This window comes from Gobius niger, assembly GCF_951799975.1.
Source record: "Gobius niger genome assembly, chromosome: 24".
Lineage (NCBI taxonomy): Eukaryota > Metazoa > Chordata > Actinopteri > Gobiiformes > Gobiidae > Gobius > Gobius niger.
In genome coordinates this window covers 6,399,614-6,423,437 of record NC_136875.1, presented here as the reverse complement: position 1 = coordinate 6,423,437, position 23,824 = coordinate 6,399,614, and the positions used below count along the sequence as shown (strand labels likewise).

The following is a 23,824-nucleotide window of genomic DNA, read 5'->3' as shown; positions in this document are numbered from 1 at the left end:
TCAAAACATCCGACTAAATCCTTCTCTTCCGGTGCGGCTTCGAGTGCAGCGCGGGTGCTAGCTAGCATCGTTAGCTTCTTCTGTAGCGCACACGTGAAAAAACCGAGGGACCGGAACATTTAAAACACTAAAGGACAAAAAAGTAAACTAACATCGATCTTAAAATGTCCACCGAGGCGCTGGAGCACTTCAGGACGCTCCTCACGGAAAGCTTTACCATCGTGGCTGTGGATGTGTTCAACCAAGTCCAGACTCTGGTCAGGTCTTACGAGGACGAAAACAAACGGCTGAGGAGTTTACTCAACTCCGTGCTTCAGCCAGAAGTGCGACTCCCCAGGATCGGTACGGGGCGAATCCTTTTCCTTTAGATGTGGACGGAGATGATGGCTGTGAAAGGTCACTCTCAGGAAAAGGCTGTGAAATTGTCGTGATCTTTGTTTGCACGTTGAATGTGATGGCCTGTTTTGTTTTGTAACGTGACTTCCAAGCTCTCCGGAGTTGGTGCGGAACAAGGCCGTGGGAACCCAGGGTGCTGAGGGCGCTGCAGCATCCCCCTGGTGGATAGTTTGTGAACTGCAGGCAACATTAACCCCCTTAACTCCCACCTGAACCGAGCACATTTTCTACAGCTTTACCCCAAGTCCAAAAGCTTCTGGAAAAAAAGGTGTGAAAATAGCGACAAAACTGAGACGAAAACAAGGATGGAAATGTGACAAAAAAGTGACGAAAAAAAGAACAAAAAATTTGAAAAAAATGACCAAAAAAAGACAAAAATGTGACAAAAAATGACAAAAAAAAATGACCAAAAAAAGGACAAAAAATGACAAAAAAATGAGTTGAATACCTCGCAAAAAAAAGATGGAAAAAAATCTGATGACGTGAGGAAAAAGATCCATTTAGATGAGTTTTGTAGGTCTTCGCTTTCAAATTAGGCGTTACACTGGCCTACAGGATTTGGGTAAAGCTGAACTGGAGAAAATGCTCTCGGCTCAGGCGGGAGTTAAGAGGTTAATAAATAGGATTTATGCACAGAAAAAGTATTTTGGGGGTAAATTTTGTCCCTCAGCGCCCCCTAACTAAAACATCTTCCCACGGCTCTGGTGCGGAATGAACTTCTTTGCTGTTCATGAAATTCCACAGTTACCATGGAGATCCGACATCTTTGCAGCTGTTAGCATGCATTTCCATTGACTAACATTAGCTAATATCGGTATAAAAAAGTAGAGAAAATAGCCGTAGAACAACTCCGTTAGCTGCTGAGTTACTGTTGGTAGATACATCCAACTCACTGTGGTGTCCAAGTGTTTTAATGTGAACAATAACTCCAGTATTTTAACTTCTAAAATATCCATTTGAGTTCGGGAATGTGATGTCATATCGCTAAGCATTATGGGATTAGCAGCAATTGTAAACTAATGGAGATTTTAGAAGTTAAAATACTGGAGTTATTGTTCACATTAAAACACTTGGACACCACAGTGAGATGTATTTACCAGCAGTAACTCAGCAGCTAACGGAGCTGTTCCACTGCTTTTTTCTCCACTTTTTATACTGTTTTTAGCTAATGTTAGTCAATGGAAATGTATGCTAACAGCTGCAAAGATGGCCGATCTCCATGGTAACTGTAGACTTTCCCGAACTCTATTGCTGCTATTCCCATAATTCTTAGCGATATAACATCACATTCCAGAACTCTATTGGATTGAGAAAAGCTGCAAGATCGTTACAGCCTTTTGCCTGTTTAGTTGAGAGATGCGCCAATGATAGTGGAGGCGAGAGGTCGAGACTAAAGAAACCAACGGTTGCTGAAATGTGCTTGTTCTTTTTCCTTCAGCTTTACCCAAATCTAAAAACTTATCTGAGCTTACAGACTGTAGACCAGAGTAACGCGCCTCATTTGAAAGCTAAGACTTACAAAAGTCGGCTGTAAGATGTTTTGTTGCGTTTTCATCTAAGGCGAACTAGAGAAAATGTGCTCAGTTTAATGTTCGGTGCAGCCCTGTCAGTCCTCACAGGGCTGCACCGAACATTAAGTCAGTAAAGCAGCGCAATAAATATGACAATGTAAAGTTCAGGAGAATGAAGTATCCAGGCAAACATAACGTCCAAATATGCATTGGCAGCAGGTGGCGACGAGCGGCGCGTGTGTCCCTTGTCCTTAGACTCTCCAGCACGGCGAGGAAAAACTCAAAAACCCAGCAGGAAAACGGAGAAACCTTGGGGAGAACCACAGAAGGAGAGATCCACTCCCATGGACTAGGGCTGCAACTAACGATTATTTTTACGATTAATTGAGTAATCGCTTGGCTGTGAATGGTGTAGGAAAATTCTAATTTTTCTATTTTTTTTTAATCACATATAGCTTAAGTGGCGCTGCTTGCAGATGTGTTGATGGATTAAACTAAAGGGAAATGTTTGTTGGAGGCTCGATTCATGAAATTTACAATGAACAAAATGTACACAGACCCTAACTATATAAACAAAGTAGGATTTCAACAAAAATACTGCATTTTTATGTCATTTTTGCTCCATTTTAGCCTGTGTGAACCAAAAAACGATTAATCGATTACTAAAATAGTTGTCGACTATTTCAATAATCGATTAGTCGTTTCAGCCCTACCATGGACGGGAGCCCCTGAATAGGCCAAGATCACAGACCGTCCAGTCCTCAGATTCCAGAATGCAGGGTTCCTCCGTTCGATCTAGACAGACTCCTGAGGGGGAGTAAATATTGTATCATAATAAGACAAAGTCTGCAGTAAGAAGAAGAGGATAGCGCTCACGCCGCTCAGTGGACCGTACGTCCCACAGCAGTGTTCCTCGTAAGGCAGCTTTACTTCAGGCTGTGGGTTAGAGCTTCACGTATAACTGACCTGATATAAGCTAAATCGAAGAGGTACGTTTTGAGCCTTGTCTTAAATGTAGGGACTGTGTCTGCTTCTTTAACGTGGGAGTGCTCTGGTTGGATGGAAAGATATCACTATTAAAATCATTTTAATAGCGATATCTTTCCATTTTCTTCTGTGTTCCTTCTCTAGCTGTACCTCAGTCCCAGACCAGAGAAAACCCCTCACCCTCCACTCCATGCGACCAGGTGAAGGAGGAGCACATGGAGGTTGTCATCGGCGACGATTTCACCGTCGAAGTCAAAGACGAACCAGACCAGCCCCTCATCTGCGTCACTCCCAGGTACAGGGACTGAAAAGCTCTCCCTCAGATGTGTATGTTGTCCGGAGCCCGGTCTCTACTAGTGTGATCTGCCGTGTCTGTCGTCAGTGTCGCGGAGGTCGACTGCAGCGCCTCCTCCTCGGTCACGGCCTCGGCTGCGGCGTCTGCGCACGGCGACAGCGAGGGGAGCGAGGACGACGAGGGTGAGGATGAAGAGATGGACCAGTGGAACACGGAGGACGGAGAGCCGAGTGTGAAAACGGTAGGCGGCAATTTGAGGATTTCCTGTTATCATTAAAGAGCATTAAAAGTATTTGATAATCGTGGAAGAATGAGGTGCATGTAATTAAAAAACATTTAATTTAAAGGTTCATTATGTAGCTTTTTATTTGAGGGAAGAGAAGTTGATATATTTGTGCATTGTTGACCTTGTCGTGACCCAGCGGCTGGTTCAGTGCTCAGCATGGCACCTTTACTTTCCATCACAGTGGTCTGTTGCAGGGATGGGCGATACCAAGTAATACCTGGGGCTATTTTTAAGTATTTATTTATTTTTCATGTTGCATCAACAGCTGAAAAAAGTGTCATCAGTGTTAATTTCGTCGACTAAAATATTTAGTCTTAATTTTAGTCAAAGTGATATTTTTGACGACTAAAATTGGACTAAAACTAAACTAAAAGTTTTTCATGAGACTAAAACTATGACTAAAATGTCCAGATATTTTAGTCGACTAAAATAAGACTAAATGAAAATGAAAGGGAGAGACTAAAATCATCCAAACTTCTATTGAGCGTCTGAAAGAGCCTCAGATCATGTAAAGTCACTGCCAAATGAACAGGTCTGAGCTTTGTTCATGTGGAGCAGCTCCATGAAGCAGAGGAACAACATTAAATATGATTATAATGAATATTATCAACGCAAAGTCGACTAAATTAGTCTTAAATTTAGTCGACTAAATTGACATGCAATTTTAGTCGACCAAAACTAGACTAAAATTGAAAACATTTTTTCGACTAAATCTCGACTAAAATTACATTACATTTTAGTCAAAAGACTAAGACTAAAACTAAAATAAAATATGTTGTCCATATTAACACTGTTCTATATTCTGGCTTACATGAATACCAAAAAGAGCCATTTAACAAGACAGGTGCTTTATAGCAATTGCAGAAAGAAAAGTAATATGCAATTTTCTGGGTATAATGTATAAAGGTCATGTAAATGCGGGAGAGCTGGGGTTAGGAAAAAAAGACACAACTGACTCTGCTGCTAATCGCACACATATCAACTTATTTTTTGCATAAAATGTTACATTGTGTACCTTTTAATTTTTCTTTTTTGAACTCAACTTTTGTCCAAATTGCTCAGAAGTTGTCCGTTGTGTCAAATTTACTTCTAAAGACTAGACACGGCAGGTCTTTTTGGCGGTCAATATTGTGATTTCTTTTTTTTCTTCTTTTTTCTGCCAGTTTTCAGCGTCTTAGTTTTCATGTAGAATGTAGGGAAGGGTGAGTGCCACAAGTGTCACAATTTTGCAACACGATTCATCATGACTCCTTGAACTTTCTCCAGCTCTCCCAAGGTTGGCAAAAATGCATCTCAAAATGCATCAGATTGTTGCTTTAAGATATGGAATTTAAAAATATTTCCCTGAGAGGGAAAATATACTTCTCACCTTTTTCATGCCTGAATAACAGCTCGCAGCAAAAAACAAAAACAAAAAAAAAGAACTATGAGCTAGTTCATTTTTGGAACTATGAACAAACTATTTACTATAAACAATTATGAACTATGAACGAACTAGTTCATTTTGAAATTTGTGAACTGCACTTTGAACTAGTTCATGTAGAAAATGAACTTTCCCAACACTGCCTAATGCCAATAGAGTCTAAAGTCCCGTATAAACAGAAATTGGACGTCTTTGGTCTATGTGAAGGTTTGGAACTGGAAGTAATGACCAAACTATGGTAAATGTTCAGATTTAGAGAACGAGGACCTGTCGACCGCTCTCACCAACACACCAGGCCATTTTCTCATCAGTTTCAACGCCAATGAGTGCTAAGTTGGACAAGAGCACCTTTTTAGCATTTTTTTATATTTCTAAAGTTGTTCACAAAAGAAACATACTCTTCTAATCTAACTTTAGGCTGGATTTCACGCTTTTCTGTTCTCATTTTGGGAAATAATCATGTTCTCGGTTAAACGTAATGCTGACTAGAAAATCTTAGGCAACACTTTTTCTAGTTCATTCTTTAGATTTAGGGAAAGCATGATTTAACCAACACGTGTCATGACATTAAACGTTTGATTTGTAATTTATTTGCATCGAGGCGCTTTGAGCCGCCTTGTGTACGAAATGATGATGTAAATAAACTTGCCTTCCCTGTTTTATGTTTAAAGGGATATTTCAGGATTTTTGACATAGGGCCTCATTTCCTTGTAATCCAGAGTGTTGCTGATTTCTGGAGATATTTTTTTTGTAATTTCGTGGCGCTAGGCTAATGTAAGGCTAGTGCATTTCTATGGTATCAGCTAGCCTGCATTAAAAACAGTCTGACCCGCTCCACAGAGCACCTGAGGCAAATCACTTACAACACCAGACTAACCATATAAATGTCTGTGTCCATAGACTAATTTGAACCATTTTGCATTTAAAATACCTTATATTTGAGCAGCATCAGCTTTGTGGTTGTATAAGCCAGTGTTTCCCAACCAAGGGTACGGGGGGACCTAGCAGGGGGTACTTGAAACTATTTCAGATTGAAAAAAGGGGGAAATTGAACATAATTTTTATAGGAAAAGCTATATTTTCCAGTAAAATGGGTTGCCTTGGGAGAGTTTTAGGTTTATTTTGAACGCAACATTGTCCTTTTTCTTACAAATACCTACCTCGGGGGGTAGGGGGTACACGGACGACCATTGAAAGGCCCAAGGGGTTGTTGTGGATTTTCTTACTTAATAAAGCTTAAGAGAAGTTTGTCTAGTCAACATGTGAAGTTTATTACGCATGCGGAGATTGTACGCACAGGAGGATCTGTGCGTAAATCTGCAGAGCAAGGTTTCGTAGCTGATTTTATACACATACATCGAAAGGCGGTGTAACAGAACAAAGACATGGTGATACATTTGGAGATGTAAATGCAAGCGGCCAAGAGGCGCTTTGCATGGGAATGAAATCAGGTTGGCGGTGGAGAGAGAGTGGGGTCTTTTGTCATGTTTTAGAAGATGGCCCATCTTGGCCTGTTGTCCGTCTGGGGTACAGGAAGAAAACCGGTCTGACCACACGGCAGGGAGCCAGGCCAAATGGCGCCGGGTTGGTTACTAGCTTAACTTTAACTAAACTTACCACAACAGGGTACACAAGACAATAAAGGTTGGGAACCACTGGTATAAGCTACGCAATGGCGGAGTGATCTGCTAGGAAATAGTCCCTCAAAATGCGATCATTCATGTGATGGATACAGACGGCATCTCGTCATAGAAGGGGGCGTGGCTTCGCCAAGAGGGAAAATAGAATCTTTAGAGAAACACAATTTTTCCCTCTTTTTTGCCATTTTCTGGTGGAATATGAACTTATTTATCACATACAAATAAAGTCAAGTGTAAATCGGGCCCATATAGATATTTTCTCACAGCAGATTGTTCAGGAGAAGTGAAAAAACGGCAGTTGTAGCAATCGCTAGCTAACAGTTAGCATTAGCCCGATGCTAACATGTAGCATCAAGTTAGCATTCTCCGTTTTTATGCATTTATGGGCTGTCGAACCACTTTGCTCCTCTCCATGTCTTTGTATCTTTATTTAGTATAAACTATATTCATAATTCAGCATTTGTTAAAGTAGTTTTTGAATAATTGGAGAAAATATACATTTTTCAAAATTGTTTTCCCCCTTAACGGTTTTCAAAAATGACCATATATGGGCGATTCCAGAGATGCCGTCTGTATCTATGCAAGGTCAGTTATATTCCAAAAATTATTCTATTGACACAGACATTCTGTGGAGCGGGTCAGACTGTTTTTAATGCAGGCTAGCTGATACCATTGAAATGTGCTAGCCTTGCACAAGCCTAGCTCTTGTATAAGAACTTCATAAATTACAACAAAAATATCTCCAGAAATCAGCAACACTCTGGTTAACTAGGAAATGAGGCCCTATGTCAAAAATCCTGAAATATCCCTTTAAAGCAAACTAAATCCTAACATTTGGAGCCTGATGTTTCCAGCACAGTTACGTTAAAACATTATCCACACAGTTTATTTAGATCTGCACAAGTCGATTCTCATCACTCAGTAACTTTTTTCACTTTATCGCGCACACAATAAGTCATTCACAGGCAAAATCCCTGTGCGATATAGCAATTGTTCCACCACTAGGGCGCGCTGTGGATAATATCGGAACTGTCCGGATGTTCGGAATTGTTAACATATTTTGGCATTGAGGCTGCGACTTTGCTGAAATTGTCCAATGTAAGGTGAGTTGTGCTCAAATGAAAATATGTAGCAGCTTATTGTTTCTATCTTCAGCTTATATATTGTAATAGACTTGTGTCATCCGTCTATCAGAGCTAATAGTGATGCATTCGGCCACAATAACTGCGTATTGGTAGTATTTAGATTGATTACAGTGCTAGCATGCATGTTCTTTAGAAAATGTTACTACAGTGAATTTGTTTAATTATTATAATAATAGCTTAGGAGATAAAATGCATTTTATCATTTTTTTATTGTTTTTTTTTTACACAGAACAAAATGGAATGGTCGATGTTTAATCCAAAGCAACCACCAGGGGATCCCCTTCAACCGGTGGAAAGTGACGACAGCCGGGATGATGAGGAGGAGGAGGAAGAGGAGGAGGAGGAGGAGGACTCCACTCCTACACCAGGTGAGGGTTTTGAGTCGAGTTTTTACACATGTCCTTATTTTTGTGAATAAGATAGATTATGGGGAGACTAGGGCTGTGCAATTAATCGAAATTTGATTACGATTTAGATTACAGCAGTAAACGATTACAAAATTAGCATAATCGCAAAAAAATCGATTATAATTGTTGTTTTTTGTAAAAAAAAAAAAAATTGTAATTTTTTTTTTTCTAAATGTTTTTTTCTTTTCTTTTTTTTTTTGCAAAGCCGACTTGCGTTATTTCAGGCCGCTGGGATTATTTTCTCTTCGCTTTTCTCGTGCCATGGCTCGTGCTTTTGCCTGACATAAAAACAAACGGCGCTGTGTGATGATGTCATCAGGCCGCGCTGCTCAGTTTGCTTGCGCAGGTGTGAAACAGGGACCTCCCTTTAATCAAGGCAAACTGGAAATCATTTGTACTTTTATGACTGTTCAGAAAACATAAAATATCATCATAGTGTTTTGATTAATAAATAAATAAAATAAAGATAGACTTTTTTTTAAAGGCAACAAATAATCGTTTGAATAATCGTGATTTCAATTATGACAAAAATAATCGTGATTATTATTTTTTCAATAATCGAGCAGTCCTAGGGGAAACCACTCTGCACATTTTCCTGATTTACCCATTTGCGCCTATCAAAGAAGAACAGGATAATGTACATGTAGTGATGGTAAATAGAGGTCTCTAATGTATGAATAATAAAAACAATCACAACAAGGGGGTGGGACAAAAGAATAAAATAGTAATTAATAAAAAAATATAGGGCTGGGTATTGTTACATTTTACGTTTACAAATATTTTCCATCTAAAACAATATAATAATGTGTGGAAGATGTGCAAATTTACAATATTGGGCTGATTTTGGTCAAGAAATGTGTGAAATTTGGACAGAAAATGAGGAAAAATTGTGGGGAAATAAACTAAAATGGGGCCCGAAAAATGAAGAAATAATTCACTTACAACCACATCACTTTCTTTAAAACTTCAAACTTCAAAACTTGGATCCAATGATTTCTTTTCCATATATGCTTTCTATTGTTTAACAGTCCCCTGCCCTACACGCCTATGTTTTTCTAATGTGATTTATTTTTTTGTCTCCAGCAGGTGATGAGAGCAGTAGCAGCAGCAGCAGCGATGATGCCGATGACGGGAGCAGCAGTGATGAAGATGCCGATGATTATCACAATGCACGTCCCGGGACCAGCGCTACAGCTGCAGGACAGGAATCCGCTGCTTCTACAAAAATAAACCAAAGGGTGGCGGTGAAGACGGAGGAGCGGCAGAACTCTGAACACGCCATCCCGACATTGCAAAGCGCTCTCACAGACGGGGATGAAATCGGACTTCCCATTCAGTATTTCAGAGACTTGTTTTATTCGGACCTTTCGAATGCCATTGTGGAACAAAGTCAAACATATTGCACGCAACAAAATCCAAAGAGCGCCCTGAAACTGGATCATAAAGAGCTGGAGCAGTTCATCGGCACTTTGGTGTTCATGAGTGTTTCACCTTTGCCGCGGTCGAGGATGTACTGGTCGGGTCCGTGTCGATTACCGCAGGTGGCCGACGTCATGTCCCGAGTCAGATGGGAAGAAGTGAAGCGGTTCCTTCATTTCAGGGACTCCAGGGCGTCAAACAGTGACGACAAGCTTGTCAAAATCCGGTCGCTTATTTACTCGCTGCTCGCCAAGTTCCGCGCTGTCCTTCGAGAAGAAAAGCTGTGTTTCAATGAACAAATGTTGCCGTTCAAAGGCAGATCAGGCACGTTTTTTAACTTTGTGGAAGTGGTGATTGTGAACGGCTGGTTGTTGTATCGGCGCGATTGTGAGTCGCTGGAAGTCCCTAAGAAGAAGCAGAAGGATTTGCTGCGTTTCAGAACATCTATTGCACAGGCGCTCTGCATGCAAGGCAAGGACCTGTCGAAGAAGACGAGGGGGCCGCCTTCACTGGATGTCGAAAAGGAGTTTAATATTAAGAAACGTCGAGGTCCAGCTAAAGCGATTCCTTCGCAGGAGATCCGGTCAGATGCTGTGGGTCACGTCCCAGTGGTGTTGGGTCAGCGGCAGCGATGCAAACTTCCGCTTTGTAAAGGCCACACGGTGTTCAAATGTGAGAAGTGCGACGTTCACCTGTGCCTCAACAAACACAAAAACTGCTTCCGAGAGTTCCACGAGTGAGACTGTTTCAGGCGATGCCTCCCTGTCCGGTCAAACAGGCAGACGGAGGGTTTCAGAGCTGTTCATTCATAACCCACTTCCTGCCCAGTCTGTTCCCGAACCCTCCAGTCCAGTTTGACGGTCAAGATAATCAGGAGGAGGTAAACCAAAACTAGAAACACTGGTACCGTTTTTCTGAGAAGTGTTTCAATTAGGGCTGCACAACGAGCAGTTCTGTTCAATTCAAACACAAATCCTAAGTCATTTGTTATTCCTGCAAAATGTGTCAAGAAACACTTAATCGGGACAAAAACGAGGCTGAAATGGAACTAAATTATAAGTAAAACTGAGCTTTTGCACATTTATTGTTTGCCTTTGAAAATAAAAAAGTTTGCCTGTGGTGCAGGTTTTGGGAGGAGACCCACTCAGACACAGGAAGGCCCACAGGAAATCAAACCTGTGACCTTTGCACCAGATCAAAGACTCTGGACTCGGCCTAAAACAACCTGTCAGATCAGTGTTAAATACAAGAAGACATTAGTATAAGAAGGAAATATGTTAAAACGTGTTTGTAAATGGCAAAAATCCCATTATTTTAGTTGATTGCCTTTTCTGTTTGATATTTTCGCATAATAAGTGCGACCCTTTTGTTCTTTTAATGCTTGTTTTTCGCAAGTTTTAATAGATTTTTCATTTTTTTTGGTTCTTATAAAGCGTGTACACTGTAAATGTCCCTTCACGGCAGACAGAGTGTTTTTACAAGCTGTTCATTCGTGACCCACAAAGTGTTTAAAAGTCTTGAGTTCTGTTTACAACTCCAATATACTAATCTGATCTCTAACTGTTGTTATGTTTGAGATGTTATAGTGCAATATGAATTTGTAATATATTTGAACAAATAAATGTATGATCACAATTACCATTTTTACAATTTATTCCTGTTGTCACTAATTTGCAACATACCCAAAATTACAACTGTACTATGTGCTATAGATAAATTAAATGAACAGGCCACCGTTTTTACATACTGAGATATGTTCTGTCCTGAGCTTAGACGAGTTCTTTAGGACCTGTCTGGTCTTCACGCGTGCCTTCAGTCACGTAAACACAGCACAGACGGCGTTAGCATTTAGCCTCTCCTCCTCTCTGTAGCTCCAGACCTGGTGAAGATGAAAGCTACCGAGCTCTTCCATGTTTTCCCTATTTAAAGGGGACACCGTGTAACATTTTGTTGCCATCAGTAAAAAACATGCTCCTAATGACCAGCTCGAGACATTACTGCAGTGGGTAATTAAAGAATGGACTTGGATGAGGACCAAACCTATTTAGCTCTCCAATTCTGCCGACTTTAGTTGATGAATAAAATAATGATAAAATAAATGCTTGTATTTCAAGTTTATTTATTGTGTCAAATACGCGGTGTGGCCTTTAAATATGGTTACATGAAGTAAAGTTGCACAAAATTAAACAATGTGGATTTTCTAAGCGGATTAAATGGGGGGACTATATTGTAAGGCGTAATAATACTAGGAGTAGTTTGAAATCCGCACAGTATCTTCACTTTACTGTGCGGACGCCGAACTACTCCTGGTATTATTACGCCTTACAATATAGTCCCCCCATTTAATCCGCTTAGAAAATCCACATTGTTTAATTTTGTGTAATTATACTTTGTAGTGGAACACTTCACGTAACCATATTTAAATAGGGAAAACGTGGAAGAGCTTGGTAGCTTCTATCTTCACATTGTTCTTAAAATCGTTTGGAGCTATAGAAGAGAGGCTAAATGCTAACGCCGTCTGTGCTGTGTTTACGTGACTGAGGGCACGCGTGAAGACCAGACAGGTACAAATGAACTCGTCTAAGTTCAGGTAAGAACATATCTCAGTATCTATGATTAATCTTACACCTCTTCATACAATTGTCTTGCGTAAAAAAAAACCCTTCCTTTGGCCTTGGCTTGTTCGAAATAACCATGTTTTGCTTTTCTCCCCCAGACTCCTCTACAGAAGACTATGCTAGAATCTCCAAGGTTAAGGTCAACTTCATTTAACACTATTCTTTTCCTTTGTATTTGCGCCTGACTAATCACCAGTATCATTTCTTTGCATCACAGGTTTAAGAAGCCGGACAGCAATTTCCTCCCCACTCCGGACGAATACCGAGACTTTATCTCCCGTCTCACCGACGCCTACCAGGACATGCCCGAGGAGCAGCGGCCGTTGATCACGCGGCTGGGCCTGGACAAAAACATCGAATTTGTGGATTGCGCTCTGGGAAAAGTCCCCAAAGGCTGCCCTCTTTCGTACCAATACCCGGTCCCGTCCGAGCACGACTTCACGCCGCTGGACGACGCGCCTCCCCAGCCGAGGCTCCCGCTACAAAGCCAGAAAATCGACCCCGTCTTCGCCGCGCCGCCCATGACCGCCAACGAGCAAGCGAAACTCAACAGCATGAAGCTAACGTGGGAGGCGGCGTACGACTTGGAACAAGCGACTCGCCAGAAGAAGGAAATCGGCGACGGGCTCAAGGACGTGCGCCTGATGAACTGTTTCCGGGACATTTTCTCCCTCAAGGAAGGCCGAAACAACGCCGAGCTCCTCATAGCGAAGATCAAACGCGGGAAACGGAGAGCCAAGCTAGCTACCATCGAGCAGGAGCTAAAAACCGAGGCGTTGCGGGAGTACTGCCGCCTCATCTGCGTCAACTGGTATCCGTGCGGCTTGGTGGTGCACCCGGGCGCTCCGTGGCTGGCGGCCTTCCCGGACGGCCTGGTCTACGACCCCAACGAGAGCATCACGTTCGGCCTGTTGCACGTCAAGTGCGAGAGCCTGAGGAGCTTCATCGAGTGCAAGTACCTGCAGTGCACGAGGGGCGCGCTGGAGCTTAAGAGCAACCACCCCGTTTACTGGCACATCCAGGGGGAGATGATGGTCACCGGCACGGTTTGGTGCGACCTCCTGGTGATCTGCGGCGACGACATGCTCGTGCAGCGCATTTACCGAAACGATGCGGTGATCAAGGGCGTGAAAAGTAAAGTAGACGGGTTCTTTTTCTACCACTTCCTGCCCAGTCTGTTCCCGAACCCTCCTGTCCAGTTTGACGGTCAAGATAATCAGGAGGAGGTAAACCAAAACTAGAAACACTGGTACCGTTTTTCTGAGAAGTGTTTCAATCAGGGCTGCACAGTGAGCAGTTCTGTTCAATTCAAACACAAATCCTAAGTCATTTGTTATTCCGCAAAATGTGTCAAGAAACACTTAATCGGGACAAAAACAAGGCTGAAATGGAACTGAATTATAAGTAAAACTGAGCTTTTGCACATTTATTGTTTGCCTTTGATAATAAAGAAGTGCAGGTTTTGGGAGGAGACCCACTCAGACACAGGAAGGCCCACAGGAAATCAAACCTGTGACCTTTGCACCAGATCGAAGACTCTGGACTCGGCCTAAAACAACCAGTCAGATCAGTGTTAAATACAAGAAGACATTAGTATAAGAAGGAAATGTGTTAAAACGTGTTTGTAAATGGCGAAAATCCCATTATTTTAGTTGATTGCCTTATCTGTTTGATATTTTCGCATAATAAGTGCGACCCTTTTGTTCTTTAAATGCTTTTTTTTCACAAGTTTTAATAGATTTTTTTTTTTGGGGGGGGGATTCTTGTAAAGCGTGTACACTGTAAATGTTCCCTCACGTGTTGTGAAAACACCGGAATAAAAAGTTCTATTAATGTTGTTGTCTTGACTGTTTTGGTCCAGTAGAGGGCGCCATCTCTGCTGGTCTGTTCGGCTCGGCCACACGTTGGCGAGGTTGCCAAATCAGACGGTTTCATCCACTGGATTGCTGTTGACCTTTAACCAGGGGTGTCCAAAGTGCGGCCCGGGGGCCAAATGCGGCCCTCAGACCAATTTTGGTGGCCCTCTGCCTTCTTGCTGAATCGGGACACATCATCAGAGATAGTCCTTTTTATTTGAAATGTAATCATTCTACACAATTCTAACCAAACAGCTAACCTTTTACTGTGAGACAGAGCATGAAGGTTTTGAGCATAAATAAAGGTGTGGGGCGCAATTTAAACCTCTGCTAGTCAAAGGTTTTGCGGCACTAACCACCGATCTATGGCCCTTCACCCCGTGTACGCTTCAGTATGCGGCCCCACAGCAAAAAAGTTTGGACACCCCTGCCTTAAACCTTAAAAAGCCGACGTACACAGCACCTGTGTACGTATACAGGGGTGTGTGGTAAAATAGACCTCTTTATTTGATGGAAAAGAAATGATATAAAGAGTCCACTTTGAATGGGTTAATCTCTTAATCCCCGCCTGAACCGAGCACATTTTCTCCAGGTTGCCTTTACCCTGATCTAAAAGCTTAAAAAAAAAAAAAGAAAACTCAACATAAAAGTGACAAAGTAGCAGTAAAAGGGCGTCAAAACATGCCAGACAAGCAACAACAAACACAGTGACTACAGAGCAGGGGCGGACTGGGACTGAAAAACAGCCCTGGACTCTGACCAGCCTGGCCCAAATTAGCGTAATTGTGACACTTCCACAAATACATATTTTAACCTCTTACCCCCCGCCTTAACATTAACGAGTGCTTTTTCCCCACTTCGGCTTTTTATTATTATTTTTTGGATTGGTATCATCAGCAAAAAGAACGGGGAAAGTGGTCGTAGAAACAGAAGCAAAATCATTAATATAAATAATAAATAATAACGGCCCCAAAATTGAACCTTGTGGCACACCATACTCCACGGAATTCCTTCTAGATTCATGTTTTTTTATACTGGGCTTTACCCAAATCTAAAAGCTTCTCGACTGGAGAGCAACAATGTAACGCCTCATTTGAAAGCTAAGACCTACAAAAGTGATGGAAACTTTTCGTCACGTCGCCACATTTTTGTCATATTTTTGTTTTTTAATCATTTTTTGTTGTGTTTTTCTCACCTTTTTGTTGACTTTTCATCCCCTTTTTCTCGCTATTTTGATGCTTTTCTTTTTAGCTTTTAGATTTGGGTAAAGCTCGGTTGAGGCGGGACCGGTGGCCCTAGAGCCAGTGGCCCTTCTGTGCTCTTCTAGAATGGACATATGGCCAGTCCGCCCCTGCTACAGAGCAACAAAAAGACGACGAACATGTGATAAAAAAAAAAACAATGGGACAAAAAGTTATAGGCTCTGTTTTGTCGGCCTTAGCTTTCAAATGAGGCACTCCTCTGTTGCTCTCTAGTCGAGAAGCTTTCAAGATTTGGGTAAAGCCAAACACCGAACTGGAGAAAATTCACCCAGTCTGAGCACATTTTGAGGCTGGGGTCTGCTATTCCAATCTGGCAACCCCTGCGCCTCCTCCGTCTGACGTAAAGCAACGTGCATATTTTACCAAACAGCGGCGCAGCGCAACATCTTTATTTTGACACGTTTTTTAGCGCGATAAGGACTCCGTATTCAACATTTAACATGCGATAGTCCACTTATAACGGGCTCTCCCTCCTCAGCTCAGCGCTCGCTCATATTTTACGCACCGGATGCAGTTGTTTTGACATTGTTTTCTCTGCGCCCTCCTCGACACTGGCTCGGATCGGTCCTCCTGTTTTTTTCACGCTGGGTTTGTGGTGATATTCGGTTAAAAATGGCGATTAACAAAACGTACATCAGTGTTGGGTACGCGTCTTTCGGGACGATCATGGGCTTCTCTGCCTTTCTGGTTTGGAACATCGCGTACGGGCAGCCGTGGACCGCAGCCATGGGGGGACTCTCAGGTAAACACAGGACGTTCAGGGCATTCTTCAGTGCACATGAAGGAGATCTGGAAATATATAAGGAAATCTATGTATTCGAAATGTTCTCTTTAAAGCAATAGGGCAACTACAAAGTGTTTTTTTACTCAAAGTCTTGTTTATGTAGACAATAATGCTGCCCCTGCGAACTTACTACAAGGTTATTGCAAATCTACCAAGTCACTTTCCACACCAGTAGTTCCACCTCATGACATATTTGACCCTCCAAGTATCTCCAAGACCAATCCTGGTCCTAAAAAGGCTCCAAAAAATTCAGTCTAAACCAATCAGAAAAAACACCCACGTTAAAGGTGCACTATGCAACTTTTATGTAAAAAAAATAAGTTCATGTTAGTTTGTGTTTGTCATTACTAAAGCATAAATGAAGCAATGTAATAAATATAATTGTCTAAAATTGCCCAAGAAGTGGAACAGTGTCAAAAAAGGTACATAATACAATGTGAAACTTGTATCCATTAGTGACAGTTTAGCCAATTTTACTTAATAAGTGTACGAGTTCTACCTACCAGTGTTAATTTTGACAACATATTTTATTTTAGTTTTAGTCTTAGTCTTTTGACTAAAATGTAGTTTAATTTTAGTCGAGATTTAGTCGAAAAAATCGTTTCAATTTTAGTCTAGTTTTAGTCTAGACTAAAATTGCATGTCAATTTAGTCGACTAAATTTAAGGCTAATTTAGTTGACTTTGCATTGATAATACTCATTATAATCATATTTAATCTTGTTCCTCTGCTTCATGGAGCTGCTCCACATGAACAAAGCTCAGAGCTGATCCTTTGGCAGAGAATTTACATGATCTGAGGCTCTTTCAGACGCTCAATAGAAGTTTGGATGATTTTAGTCTCTCCCTTTTCATTTTTATTTAGTCTTATTTTAGTCGACTAAAATATCTGGACATTTTTGTCATAGTTTTAGTCTCATGAGAAACTTTTAATTTAGTTTTAGTCCAATTTTAGTCGTCAAAAATAACACTGTGACTAAAATTAAGACTAAACATTTTAGTCGACGAAATTAACACTGCTACCTACATTTTTTAGTACATTTTCAGAGTGGTTTTACATTTTTACAGGACACTAGTGCAAGTTACTTATAAAAAACATTTTGCTCAAGTTACTCAAAATGTTATTGTACTACGATTAGTATTACAGTATTACTATTACTGCTACTAACTATTCCTACTGGAGTCGGAGTTGCTACTACTACTACTTTGTCAGACTAGATGCAGAGGTATTTTTAATGGAGCTCGATTAATCACTTTTAAGTCATTTCTACTTGGAGGTACAAGTTCTTCATCTAACTTCTTTATTATCTTAATAACAAGTGGTTGAAAAACAAACAGCACTTTGAGTCCTGAAGAGAACGTGAAGCCACATTTCAGATCTGCTAAAAGTTACTAAGTGTAGGATTGCATGTCGATGGACTTATGTAAGAGGCTTTAGTCCAAGTACTGCGAGGACTTTGAGCCATATTTATCACATCTGGACTGAACTTGGTGTCGTATGTCACTTTGTGGGCCTCAATAGCAATACTTTTTATTTACTATAGGCTTATTTAGGTTGTGTCGATGACTAATTGTGATCAAAATTGGAAAACCACAAATATCCCGGTCTCCATTGTGTGTACTTTCTGCTAACCCTGTCGTTTGCACTTCTACACAAACATGTTCTGTCTAGCAGGTTTCGCAGCCTCGTTTTGCCTGAGCTGGTGCCGTCTTTGTGATTTAAAAATGGCCATTTGAGTTTCACAGCGATGTGGCAGCCCTGAACAAACCACACGAGCCATTGTTGGTCCTTATCTCCCTCAGACTGACCTGACCTGGGTGTGAAAGCCCTCCTTCCAGTTCACCCTGTCACGTTGTGTTGGAGAAAAAAGCACAAACTCATGATAAAAGTGTGACTCGGCTGATAATTAGAGGAAGTGCTGTGTCACTGTTAAATGTTCACACTGTGGTAACCGTGAAACAGAACGGTCGCCTCAGCAGATCTCGCGTGGGTCAGCTGCTTTACGTCTACGTCTTTCACAATGCACGCTGAGAAATGGACCTCATCTGCTTTTGTCGTGTCCTCGGGCAAGACACTAGACAGTGCGTTTCTCGAATGTGGAATAACATTTCAATAAAGAGGGGGTATTGTGTTTTTTTCAGTCACACAGCACCAGTCTATATCACACTACAATGATGACAAACCTTCTGTTGGTCTGTAAATGCAGTAAATTAGAATAACTGCCTTGTATAAAATGTCTCTCTCAAAATGGCTGTAGTGAATGTCTTGAAATAGGCCTCTGTCTCTTTAAGAACCTCTGAGCCTTTCCGACACGCCCCCTCCACACGCTGTCTGTGGCATCAGTGGGGAGGGGGTTCTGCTGAGGAGCAGTGGTTGGTTACTCGGCTGGTGACGAAAGCTCGGAGGCGTCTTCAGGAGGTGGGGGCGTTCTTAGGAGGACTCAGGCAAACCTATCCCTAAAATGGCCGCCATCAGAGTTTTTACAGATTACTCAAAAATACGTGAATGTGCCAAGGCAACACTTCAGGCATGTTTTTAATGAGGGAATGACATAATAACATGATGTAAAGCTTGAAAAAGTTGATTTTGCATAATACCCCCCCTTTAACACAAGTGAAAGGGTGAAATAGAAAGAAAAATGTTTCTTCCCTTTTGACGTCTGTCCAGGACAATTTCTGATGGTTTCCACAATGATTACTTCATCATTGTTATTGAGAAAGTCCCCAAAACATTGAGTTATCAGTTTTTGTCAATATCGCCCAGCCCTATTGACGAGAGAGTGTACTGTTGCACTAAGAACATGGATGGTCAGCTTGCATTCATAAAGATTACTTCAGTTCCTTCTCACACTTTTGGAGTGGAATCGTTCATACACCTTATGTCCGGAAGAGAAGATGTTCAAGACGTGCAATATGCAACGTTTTATGTAGTAAAACAAAGTTCATATTACCAGTGGCTGGACGGGTGGTTAGCTCGGCGCCTTTGCTTCCCATCATGGTGGCCTCTAGGACGCTCCAGGATCAATTTTATTTTAATAGAATCTTTAGAGAAACACAATTTTCCACTCTTTTTAGTCATTTTCTGGTGGAATCTGAACTTATTTATCACACAAATAAAGTCAAGTGTAAATCAGGCCCATATGGATATTTTCTCACAGTAGATTGTTCAGTAGAAGTGAAAAAACGGCAGTTGTAGCTAGCGCTAGCCCGATGCTAGCATGTAGCATCAAGTTAGCATTCTCCGTTATTCATGTATTTATGGGCCGTTGAACCACTTTGCTCCTCCCCATGTCTTTGCATCATTATTTAGTAGAAACTATGTTCATAATTCAGCGTTTGTTAAAGTAGTTTTTGAATAATTAGAGAAAGTTTAGATTTTTCTCTAAATTGTTTTCCCCCTTAACTGTTTTCAAAAATGACCATATATGGGCGATTCCAGAGATGCCGTCTGTATCTATGGAGACAGATCCATCAGCAGTGAAAACCTACCAGCAACCAGAAATGGTCATGGAGTGTTATATTATCTTACTGCCAACTAGATTTATGACAGATACACAGTAGTACGGATATAATGGAAATACAGGAGGTACATGAGACAAATGAGGGTGGGCATTGTGACAGCTAGAAATGACTTCCTCTCTCTTCTCTCTGTCCCTCACAGGTGTGCTGGCTCTGTGGACCCTGATCACACACGTCATGTACCTGCAGGATTTCTGGAGGACCTGGCTGAAGGGGCTGAAGTTCTTCTTCTGCGTCGGCGCGGCCTTTTCGCTCGTCGCCGTCATCGCCTTCATCGCCTTCCTGTCCGTCAGCATCCACACCCAACAATGTGAGTCGTTGAGCGGGGAAAATATTGAAAATGAAGAGGTATCGATTTGAAACGCTGTAAAAAAAAAAGGGCTTGCAAGTCGGAATAATGGATGGAGCCAGGTTTAAAGGAACTGGCCACCGTTTTTCCATGCTGAGATATGTTCTCACCTGAGTTTAGACGAGTTCTTTAGGACCTGTCTGATCTTCCCCCGTGCCTTCAGTCACGTAAACACAGCGCAGACGGCGTTAGCATTTAGCCTCTCCCTCTCTCCTCTATAGCTCCAAAACAGGTCAAGATAGAAGCTACCAAGCTCTTCCACGTTTTCCCTATTTAAATATGGTTACGTGAAGTGTTCCACTACAAAGTATAATTACACAAAGTTAAACAATGCGGATTTTCTAAGCGGATAAAAGGGGGGACTATATTGTAAGGCGTAATATTACCAGGAGTAGTTCGAAATCCGCGCAGTAATCTTCACTTTACTGTGCGGATGCCAAATTACGGAAACGGTGGCCTATTCCTTTAAAGGAACAGGCCACCGTTTTTCCATACTGAGATATGTTCTTACCTGAGTTTAGACGAGTTGATGCGTACCTGTCTGGTCTTTGTGCGTGCCCTCAGTCACGCAAAACGACCGCCGGTTTACGTTCTTCCCAAGGGGTGCCCTGTCTGCAAAAAAAGTCGAGGTCGGGATTGAACCTGCAGCCTCGTGGTCGCGAGCCCGCGCTTCACCTACGGAGCTAAAAGGCCTGTGCAAACTACACATTCATGTATATTAGGCACCACTCCGCGCCCTTGTATTTCCTCTCAGTATGGAAAAACGGTGGCCTGTTCCTTTAAATGTATGACTGATTTGTGGACAGTGAGTTACTAGTGGGGGGGGGAGCTCAGAACGCAATAAATCAGGCAGGAAATTCAGTAGATGCTGAAAAATCCCTTTGAACAAACCATCAAAGTATTGAAATAAAAGCACAAGACGGTTTGTTTTTATTTCATGGCCTCATTTTATTTCATTCTGAAGCATTCTTTCTTTTCTCTGAGCCGCACTTTAGAGAATGTGCTATAAACTGTCATTATTCATTCAGAAAGTTCCCTTTTTCTGCCCATTTTGAGAGTATAAGCGACCTCACAAATGCTGATACTCGACTTTGACCAGCAGTCTTCAGTGCTAACACAACAGCACCGAGGTTTTTCTAATCATTTCATTTCATTTTTACTCATTTCATGACGTTTTTCCCCACATCATTTCACTAATATTTTTTCATTGTCTGTTAATATGTTTGAAAAGAAGGATCACCAATCAGCCTTTAGCACGATTAGCTAACACAATGTCGAACAATAGATAGGGCTGAGTACCGTTAACCTCTTAACCCCCACCTTCACCAAGTGCATTTTCTCTGATCTTCGAATCAGCTTCACCCAAATCTAAAAGTTTACCTAGAAAGACCTACAAAACTATACAAAAAATCTTTTTCCTCACGTTGTTGCGATTTTTCCACATTTTTGTAACGTTTTTGTTTGCGTTTTCTTCACACCTTTTGGTCACTTTTTTTGCCATTTTTCTGTTGCACTTGTGTCACTTTTCTGTGGCTCGTCTGTTTGGCATTTTCATCCTCATCTTTGTCTTATTTTCGATGTTGTTTGGACACTTTTTCCAAGCAGCTTTTAGATTTGGGTAAAACCAAACTGGGCCTGTTGGTCTCTCATGAGGGGCTTCTGGACCACTTTGTCTGACCCGTCACCTATAGGACCTGTTTGCCATGGGAGACCCTACAGGGGCACGAAGCCCCAACACCAGAGCTCCCAGGATCATTCGGGCGCTCAAACCCTCCACCACGTTAAGGTGGCGGCTCCAGGAGGAGAGATTAGACACAGTTTTTGCTAAAACATAGTTAACACGATTATATTTAAGATTTGGCTAAAGATTGTTCCCAGCTTTCTTTAGTTTGGCCATTTTGTGACGTTTGTAGTTTCCTTATAGATACAGACGGCATCTCGTCATAGAAGGGGGCGTGGCTTCGCCGAGGGGGAAAATAGAATCTTTAGAGAAACACAATTTTCCCTCTTTTTAGTCATTTTCTGGTGGATTATCATCTTATTTATCACATAAATAAAGTCAAGTGTAAATTGGGCCCATATGGATATTTTCTCACAGCAGATTGCTCAGTAGAAGTGAAAAAACGGCAGTTGTAGCAAGCGCTAGCTAACCGTTAACATTAGCCCGATGCTAACATGTAGCATTATGTTAGCATTCTCCGTTATTCATGTATTTATGGGCTGTTGAACCACTTTGCTCCTCCCCATGTCTTTGTATCATTTAGTAGAAACTATATTCATAATTCAGCATTTGTTACAGTAGTTTTTGAATAATTAGAGAAAATATACATTTTTCCAAAATTGTTTTCCCCCTTAACTGTTTTTAAAAATGACCATATATGGGCGATTCCAGAGATGCCGTCTGTATCTATTGGACACTGATAGGAAGTGACATAGATGAAGGTAAACAGTTTTAAACTGTTGCCGTGCAACCATGTTGAAGCAGAACTAAGTAACTCTTGCCCCTGGAGGACATAAGCGCCACTGCAGGTGTCGTAGCCTGTTGCGTTTTTTTACTCATTAATTGCCGTGAGAGTAAATCCTACGCTGACAGAAAAGACAAAGGGACAGAGGGAAACTGTACATCCAATTACACAATGGAGATCATTTTTTTCACTCAAACTTATACTGTTTAAGCGGTGCTAGCCCACAGTTAGCTTTGCCTGTTAGCTTCTTCTTTGTGATTCCATTAATGTGTATTGGGCCTCCGACCCAGAGGCAGGAAAGCTGCAATTGTGGTTTTCTGATGAAAGAACCCCCAATCATCCCATTAACACTTGTATTACCCCAGGGGGACTAGGGAAAGGATTTATTGAGTCAGTCAAACTGTTACAAATAATATTCAAAACATTTTAGCATTTCTTCATTAAAATTGCTGCCTCACTGAAATAAAATAAATTTGCAACTGATGTAAATAAGTCATATTTTGAAAAGCATTCAAACCTGTCATATGTGCTTTAAAAAGCATTTAAAGTCAATATATAAACTGATATGCAACTAAATGTCATTTTAAAAAGCATTAAATTGGATTCCAGCGTCATCATTAGGCTTCTGCTGATGTTCTGCTGATGTACTGCTGATGTTCTGCTGATGTTCTGCTGATGTTCTGCTGATATTCTGCTGATGTTCTGCTGATGTTCTGCGCATGTTCCCACACAGTTCAGCTCAAACATTGCCTTTTGCGTGTAATTGTCTCTCCTATAACTGAGGAATGACGATGTCTCATGGGCCTGTGCTCCCTCTCCACAGCCTTCACCAACCCGCGCAGCCTGTACCTGTCCTGTGTGTGGAGTCTGATGAGCCTGAAGTGGGCCTTCCTCCTGGCCCTGGCCTCCCACCGCTACCGCAGAGAGTTCGCCGACATCAGCATCCTCAGCGACTTCTGAGCCCTCCAACGCACGTCCAAGGCTGAAGACTGCCCAGAGCGCCCCCTGTCTCTGCATCGTCACCACTACAGAGAACGCCCTCGGGTGGAGACGGACCTGCAAAGAACATGGATCTTTAAAAAAAAAAAACACCGAACCTTCAGAGTCGGCCTGGATGAGGACACGCTGAGTCAGCCGGACGGGAAATTACAGATACATGGGTGTCCGCTGTCAGAAGAGGGGATACTTTTATTATTATTATTCATTGTGAGACAGGGTTTTCGAATTCAAAAGCAAGTCAGAAAAGGAATTGTGATAAAGTGAAGGCCTTAAATGTCATTAAAGAGCATTAAATCGATCCCAAACTGGCAATAAATCAAAACCTCTTGGTAGGGCTGTGCAATTAAGTAAACGATTACAAAATTAGCATAATCGCAAAAAATCTATTATATTATTATTTTTTTTCAATTTTTTTTTTTTTTCAATTTTGTTTTTTTTTTTTTTTCAATTTTTTTTTTATTTTA

The 23,824-nt window shown here is 41.5% G+C and overlaps 2 protein-coding genes across 2 annotated transcripts; both read left to right on the top strand.

The window, feature by feature from the left end:
- Positions 1–13,518, top strand: LOC306982291 (uncharacterized protein). The gene is made up of 5 exons (XM_079582190.1): positions 1–342; positions 3,039–3,189; positions 3,277–3,430; positions 12,226–12,260; positions 12,345–13,518. Exons 1-5 carry the CDS (start codon positions 165–167, stop codon positions 13,366–13,368), a joined length of 1,542 nt encoding a protein of 513 aa, XP_079438316.1. The 5' UTR covers positions 1–164; the 3' UTR covers positions 13,369–13,518.
- Positions 13,519–15,597: 2,079 nt separating this feature from the next.
- On the top strand, positions 15,598–23,431 carry slc48a1b (solute carrier family 48 member 1b). Its single transcript, XM_079582238.1, has 3 exons — positions 15,598–15,987; positions 19,690–19,857; positions 23,185–23,431. Exons 1-3 carry the CDS (start codon positions 15,858–15,860, stop codon positions 23,319–23,321), a joined length of 435 nt encoding a protein of 144 aa, XP_079438364.1. The 5' UTR covers positions 15,598–15,857; the 3' UTR covers positions 23,322–23,431.
- The last annotated feature ends 393 nt before the right edge of the window (positions 23,432–23,824 follow it).

Excerpts from the sequence above, each read along its gene's own strand:
- LOC306982291 (XM_079582190.1), top strand. The coding sequence starts at position 165 with ATGTCCACCGAGGCGCTGGAGCACTTCAGGACGCTCCTCACGGAAAGC. Across the intron at positions 343-3,038 it reads AGTGCGACTCCCCAGGATCG|CTGTACCTCAGTCCCAGACC; the intron begins GTACGGGGCGAA and ends TTCCTTCTCTAG. Across the intron at positions 12,261-12,344 it reads ACTATGCTAGAATCTCCAAG|GTTTAAGAAGCCGGACAGCA; the intron begins GTTAAGGTCAAC and ends TTTGCATCACAG.
- slc48a1b (XM_079582238.1), top strand. The coding sequence starts at position 15,858 with ATGGCGATTAACAAAACGTACATCAGTGTTGGGTACGCGTCTTTCGGG. Across the intron at positions 15,988-19,689 it reads AGCCATGGGGGGACTCTCAG|GTGTGCTGGCTCTGTGGACC; the intron begins GTAAACACAGGA and ends TGTCCCTCACAG. Across the intron at positions 19,858-23,184 it reads CAGCATCCACACCCAACAAT|CCTTCACCAACCCGCGCAGC; the intron begins GTGAGTCGTTGA and ends CCCTCTCCACAG.